The 7,369-nt window shown below is 53.5% G+C and overlaps 1 protein-coding gene across 1 annotated transcript; it reads left to right on the top strand.

Moving 5' to 3' along the window:
- Positions 1 to 6,580: 6,580 nt before the first annotated feature.
- NGA_0155600 (methylenetetrahydrofolate dehydrogenase) lies at positions 6,581 to 7,034 on the top strand (the record flags this gene model as incomplete). The annotated part of the gene is made up of 2 exons (XM_005855399.1): positions 6,581 to 6,709; positions 6,769 to 7,034. The coding sequence occupies exons 1-2, from the start codon at positions 6,667 to 6,669 to the stop codon at positions 7,032 to 7,034; spliced, it is 309 nt and encodes a 102-aa protein (XP_005855461.1). The 5' UTR covers positions 6,581 to 6,666.
- Between the last annotated feature and the right edge of the window lie 335 nt (positions 7,035 to 7,369).

The raw sequence follows: 7,369 nt of genomic DNA, 5'->3' as shown, positions 1-7,369 counted from the left end.
CTTCCGCTTGCTTGGTCGCGGACGGTCGGCTCTGGGGTTCCTCGTCTTGCTGCCCACGTCCAGGATATTCATCTTCCTTGTCTTGTTTCCCTTTACCCTCCTTCCCTTCGCCATTTGCCTCTCCCTCCCCTATTTCCTCGTCCTCTCCTCCCTCCCCGCTCCTCCGGGTCGGTTTCTTCCTCTTCATGCCCCGTCCGTTTGGGTCCGCGCCACGTTCCGTCCGCCCAAAGAAAAAGATCCGCCAGCTTCCTTCTTCTCGCAAGGGAGGTACCTTAATTTTTCGTTCCCGCCCCACTCCTTCCTCCTCCTCTAAGCGTTGAAGGTTCTCCCTCACGTCTTCGAAATCCGTCAATATCATCTCCTCCCACTCATGCGAAGGAGTTAGTCCTGCCGGAGTCGGTGGCAACGCAGGCTGTACAGGCATGTACGCCGTCTGTCGGCTGTCATAGGTGCGTGCATTGATGTGCGTGGCCTCCACAATTTCGGGCAATGATGCGAATTCGAGACGAACGCGCAACAGATACTCTTCGGCGGAGAGGGGAGGTTCTCCACGAGCCATGCGAGATTGGATCTCTCGAATGTAGTCGTCACTCTGCTCGTCTTCTCCCAATGGTAACGCTTGTTGCATCATCTTTTCTGTAAGTTTTGGTAAAGCTGTAAAATGTTCATATCATTTCGAAAGTGATACAGGTGATGGAATTGGCTTGCCTTACAGATGGAGGGCTCAAGCTCGATCTCGCAAAAAGCAGAAGCCTTGCCAAAAGACACACACGCAACCTGAGAAAATATCTCGCTCAAAGGTACTAATGATGCACGAAAGTACACGAATGCACCCTTCCATTTCCCTGTCGTCTGCATACACGCTAGTCCCCCCCCCCTAAGCCTGCCTCCGCTGCCTCGCCGTCTGCTTCAACGTTCAACCTCCTCCCTCCCTCTCCATCAACGCCCCTCCCTCACGCCCTGCCTTTACCCCGTTTCCGCCCGTCATCGACAATTTTTGTGGTATTAGGGCTTTAGATGAAGCCTGGCACATCTGTATCGGGACCCTAGATGGGTATGCGTGTGGCAAGGGGACAGAAATGATGAGGGAGAGGAAACATGACCGGACCCGTCTACGTTCCAAGCCAGGTCTTGAGTACATGACTTAAAAATATCGATAAGATTCACGTCTTCCGCCAAATTCTTTGTACATTGAAATGCAAAGAATTTGGTTGTCTCTCGAGAGGTAGTAAGAAAAAATTGAGAAAGATGGAGAGAAAGCTGACAGCGGAAGGAGGTTCGAAAATACGTTCCATACGTAAAATGTGATCTTTTGTCTTTTTCAACTCACTTTTTTGCATATGTTCACAATGATGGTACCTCTTTGCCTTATAGTACTTACAAAAAATTTCTAAAAAAGTCTATTAATTTTTGACCTCGCAACGCGAGTCCGCCGACTCCCTCCTCTCTACTACTACCTCCTCTTCCTCCTCTTGCTCGTCCTCATCCCCTATTTCTTCCTCCATAGCCACAGAGCCCTCGGTCGAATTTCCCCCTCAAATATCATTACCACATGATCAGAATTTCACCAGCTGGGTGCGAAGCAAATGCCGAGAATGAAAAAAATTGCCCAATACAGCAGACTACACGCTTTCCCCTCTTTCCTCTTCAAGAACGCAAATGTGAGGGTGATTCTCGCATCCCACCTATTGACGATGAAAACGTCAGGAGAGATGGCTGTGTGTCCTGTCCCTCGCTTCCTTCGGCCGATCACTCCTCCCAGCAGTTTCTGATCGGCAGGAGTGAGGAGGAGAAGGAAGGACCATGGGCAGGAGAAAAGCATAGCACACGCGATACAGAGATGCTACATGAGCATACAGAGCCAGCAGGAGGGAGCGTTTACCCCTTTGAAGACGTCCATACAAATGCTGAGGAAGACAAGACTTCGTTTGCCATCCGCCATGGCCCCTTCGATCCACTTTACCCTATACCCCTCCCGCCTCCTTCTTCCTCATTTCTGCGCCCACACTTGTCCCCCTCTCTGGGCTTGACTTCTTGGGACCGCACCGTTCCTCTGGGCTTCTTTCCCCATTCGCAATTAGCGCCTTCGGCACCGCCATTCCTCCCGTCGTGGGAGCAAGAAAAGAAGAAGTCGCAACAACCATCGCACCGGTCACCGCCAGGGTCATCACTGAAAGAGCCCCCAAGTCGCCAGGAGCACCAACAGGAACAGCAGCAACCTCAGCAGCAGCAGGAGCGAGAGTCACAACGGCAGCAGCAAGAAGATGAATACCTCTCAGACTTTCAGCGACAACCCCAGGAGCGCGAGAATATTGAGCAAGGCCATGGCGATTATCAGAAACTTCAACAAGCCCGTCGTCCACAGCAGCGCCCTCATTACTACCCTGGCTCTTCCCTCCCTTCGCCCGCCCCCCTCGTCCCTCGCTCACCCTCGTCGTCGCTTCCTCATTGCTGTCCAGCGACTCAACAACGCCCACAGCGAGCCCACCCGCCGCAACAACATGAGCCACTGCAGCAATCTATCCCTCCGCGCCAGCAACAACCTACCGCGCACGGTAACAAGCATTGCCGCAAACTCCCTGCAGGACCACGACTATGCCCAACCAGGTCTCTATTCTCGCCCTCCCCTCGCGCGAGCCATGCCTCTCAAGCCCTCGCCCCTCGTCCGCTCGTGTCTTGCCTGGCAAGCGCTTGTCAGGAAAAGGCAGGTCCTCCTCCGTCCCACAACTCCACCCTTTCCCCCTTGCCCAGCAACCCTGCCTCTTCTTCCTTCCTTCGCCGATCGAGCGGGCTTCCCCGCCTGCTCGCGGAGCTCCGTCGGTACGGTATGGACATTCTCCTCCATCCCTCCCCCCTCTTGATGGAGACGGTGCTGCAGCTTGTCTTTCGGTTTTTTACAGAGCATGCAGCCAAGAAAGGGGTCGACCCTCTCACCCACCGGTAAAAAGGAAGGGGGAGGCAATGTTGCTGTAGGAGCGAACGATGAACCAACTGCAACATCTCTCGCGCGAGCATTCATATTGCCTTTCACCTTAGACCTCTATTGCCATTATTCCTTCCCACTCTATCCATTCGGCTGAAGCTTTCTCTCCCTTACCCCAATCCTGCTCTTTCTGCAGGGAAATCACCCACTGCCTATACAACCAACTGACAGAGCTTTCCACCGCCCTGCCTGACATGGAACACGTCTCCCGCACCAAGCTCCGCGGGGTCCTCGCCCTGCTGAAAACCACCGGATGCTTTATCTGCAGCAAGGAACACGAGAACGCACTCACCACCATGGCCCTCCGCCCCTCCTTGGATACGTATGCCAAATTTCGCCGGCACTACGAGCTGGGGGTCTTCGCCTACGCGGCTTATGCCTCCATCACCCTCCACACCGAGGATGTGGCCCTTCTCCTCCACGCCTCGCCCGCCGGGGCCGAGCAAAGCTGGTACACGGATGGGCTTCACCGTTCCATGTGGTCTGTGGCCATGAAAAACTTCGAGGCGGCGTTGCATCCGGCCCTTCCGTTTTGGAAAACGCTTGCGAACTGCTCGTTCGCCCCAACCTCTTCCACCCTCTCCTCTTCCTCCGCCTCCTCCCTCCCTCCCACCTCTCCCTCGATCCCTCCCTCCTCTCAAGGGAGAAATTTGAGGGCCTCGAGGAGGAGCAAGGGGTCGCAACAGCCCTGGCACCGGCATCCTCCCCAATACGAGGAGGCTCTTCCTCCACAAACCGATCCCTCTCCTTCTCCCTGCTCAGAGCCTCGAGTCTGTTTGTCATCGGGCTTTTCCCGCGGAGAAGCATCACAGGGAGGAGGGTTGGTGGAGGAAGAGGCCAACAAGGAGGCCGAGCACAGAGGTTGGCAGTTCCCGATAGCTTCATTTTCTTCCAGTAGGGTGATCATTTCCTCGTTTCCCCCCCACGTCAACCCCCTCCCCAGCTTGCGCCAGTCCGAGGGTTCTTCCTTCCTTCCCTCCGGAGGCCATCACTCTCCCCCTCCCCAAATTTCTGCCTCCGACTCTATGTCCAATTATCACCAGCAGCCCTTGGGTGACTCGCATGATGCTGAAGAAAGAAGCATAGTTCGAGGATATCTATCGGGCTCCCATCCTCCCTCCTTCCAATCCTCCCAAGCTCTCTCTTCGCCCTCCGACACCTCATACCGTGGAGAGATTCTTCCCCTGCTCCGTTGCACCGCGCGAGATGGGGACGAACGGCTCCCAACGACGGCAAAGCTTGATAGCGGCGGGACAAGGGACCATGAGCCACCATCTCAAATGCAAAGGACGGCATACAGCCAAGCGTGGGAAGCAGGGAGCATCGATCGCGAGCGTTGGGAAGAAGAGAGGAGAGAGGAAGAGCTGGAAGGGGAAAGGGAGGAGGCAACGGACGAGAGGGGAAAGGACGGAGGCGGGACAGACGAGCGTAACCCGTCGATATTTTCCTTATGGAACCCCCCTAGGAACCCTTCTCCTCCTCCTGCGTCGCCTTCCTCTGCCATCGAAATGCCAGGCCTTGCGTCCTATGCCCAGCACCATCCTCACCGACAACATTTTCCCTTCTCAGCCACCCCATTCCCGCCCTCAGCCTCCTTCTCCTTCTTTACATCTCCCGGCCACACAGCCTTCCCTGGTCCTCTTCCTTACGTGCCAAGTTTTTCCTTGTGGACCGCTCCCCCGGTGGGTTCTTGTGGGGGGGGATACGCTGGAGAAGAGGGTCATGGTGAGCGACAGCCACCGCAACCGCATCTAAGCTATTCGTCCACTAGGAAAGACGAGGACGCTGAGGGGGCGGCAACCCTTGTCCAGGGTCTCCCTCACGCATCATTCTCTGCCGCAGCTCCTTGCGTTCAGGGCACTTTGTCGATCTCTTGTTTCTCTTCTCTCCGCATGTCTTATGCACTCTCGACGGATGAGGTTTCTGGTGTTGGCCATCACGTTAGGGTGCATGAGGGCGGAAATGGAGGTGTCAAGGCGAGGGACGACGCGGAGGGATTCGAGGAACCGCAATGAACAATGATAGTCAAAAGAGGAGGCGATGGAAATCAAAGTAATGAGGGACTGGAGATAGCGCGAAGATCATGTACTATATCGGATCGTCGAGTCTACCTAAATCTTTCCACCTCTCGAGTGAGTGTGAAAAAGAGTAAGACCTCTTGCAATCGGCTATGATGTCTCAAAGCAAAACTATTACGAACAATAAAAGCATGAAGAATGTTAAACTTAGAACTCGTCAAAGATGGGAATGGCAATAGCACCCTGAAAGTCAAGATAAACATCTGGAGAAAAGCACTGTTATGAAACGCAAGGACTCTTGTAAAAATCAAAATACGCGCGGCGTCCAATCTTTCCCGTCACAAAGAATACTTTTTCTACGCGTGGACCGCCGTTTTTTCCTTGCCTGCAATGATTCTTGATTTTACGACATTGATCGCTTCTGTTTCTATCTATCTCCTTCTCACTTCATTCCATTTGTTTCTTGTTTGTCTGTCTTACAGAAATCTCTGGATGATGGAAATTTCTTCACAAAGCCTCCCCAATACTTGGTATAAACGAGGGATGAGTCCCCCAAAATCAAGTCAATCTAAAATGCGTGATTTCACTGTATGCTTGAGTGCAGAAATTAATATATGCAGAGTTGAAGTACGTGTATTTTAAGTCTTGCTCCTCAAAATCCTACTCCTGACGTGTGAAAGTGTAATCTGAAAGCATTATTTGAGTAAAGCTCCACCTTGAATTTCAGTCATTTGAGGCATTTGCCTAGTGGTCGCCTCACACTTCTAAAAATTCAATCATATTCATCAGTTATTCTGACTTTCTGTTTTGTCGCATAAAATAAGTGATGTGCTCGATGGTATATGAATGCCAGACGCGTGCTACTTAGCCCCTCGCAGAGAAAACAATGAGCCTTGCAAATCCATAAAACAACCCATTGTTCACCAAAACATGCTTCCGCCGCCTACATTACAGGCTTCGCGAATCTATTGGTACGACAGGCAAAGAATCTTTTACTCTACCAATACGGCCCATGCGGGAACTTGCAAAGACAAAAGAGTTTCCTGTCCGCGACGGAGCGTCTCAGTTCCGGCGACGGGATTCCTTACGAAGCCCCGAGCAACCACGCAGGAAACACGCTGCTTGCCAACACCGAAGAATTGTATCACTGCGCTCTTGCACTCAGCACGAGTTAGGTGCACATCAAGCCACGTGGCCACTCTCTGTCACCATTGATTCTTCCCTCTGAATTGAAATAAATCCAGTACCCACTCCGTCAGTCCCAACCTCCTGGTCGAAACGGACCAAAAGATCTAAAAGAACCATTTTCTTGAAAACGTCCGTGCGCTCTTTTACAAGTGCACCCCCTTCGCCCTCTTTGCAGGCGTGCATGAGCACGAACAAATATTTACCCTGTGCATGTGCAGGATGGGCAGGAGCCTTTTGACGTCTTGAAGGTGGTAATGTGCATCATTGAGGAGCAATCTTTTCCATCGAAGCGGTCTATTTATTCTTCCTCTTCATTTTTGTCAGTTCAGCAGGATCGGTGCATGCGCATTGGGCTGTCCCACTTACTCCGTCCACGCCATCTTTCAATACGCAGCAGTTTTCTAGGTGCGTCGTGTAGACCTTCGTGCGCCTGATTTTGCACGCTTTTGGTGTGCTTGGCTCGGGCGCACTTGGCGCATGCGTGGTTTACGAGCTTACCCAGACCTCCCCCCACCCCCGGGTAAGATGCGTCAACCCTCCATGATTTTCATTTCTTTTGCCTGCTTCTTCACCCCACAGTCTATTCACGCCCCTTTGAAGGAAAGATGTCCACTTTCAAGCTCGTTCCTGCGGACCCCGTTCCGTCTGACATCGAGGTTTCTCAAAGCATCGACCCCGTGAACATTGCCACCATTGCTGCCAATGCCGGCGTCCTTCCGGAAGAACTCGTCCTGTACGGCAACCACAAAGCCAAAATCTCCCTCGATGTCCGCGAGCGGCTCAAAAACCAGAAGGTGAGGGAGAAGACAGGAACAAGGGGGAGCGGGCCAGCACGATCGAGGTAGTGAGCGGGTCCTGCCTAAGGCGTTGTCGCATCCTTCCCTCCTTTCCCCCGCCCCCATCCGCAGAACGGGCACTACATCGTCATGACCGGGATCAACCCCACCCCTTTGGGCGAAGGGAAGAGCACGACCACGGTGGGCCTTTGCCAGGCGCTGGGAGCGCATTTGGGGAAGAAGACCTTTGTCTGCATTCGCCAGCCGTCGCAGGGACCTACCTTCGGGATCAAGGGCGGGGCCGCGGGAGGTGCGATGCTTGGATTCATGCGCTTGCTGGCTCTCTCTTGGGCTCTTGCGCCTCTCTCGCCCGTGCACCCTGTCTGGCGCAGACCACCCCAATC

The sequence above is a fragment of the Nannochloropsis gaditana genome (genome assembly GCF_000240725.1).
Source record: "Nannochloropsis gaditana CCMP526 unplaced genomic scaffold scaffold207, whole genome shotgun sequence".
Lineage (NCBI taxonomy): Eukaryota > Eustigmatophyceae > Eustigmatales > Monodopsidaceae > Microchloropsis > Microchloropsis gaditana.
This window is presented reverse-complemented; position numbering and strand designations above follow the sequence as displayed.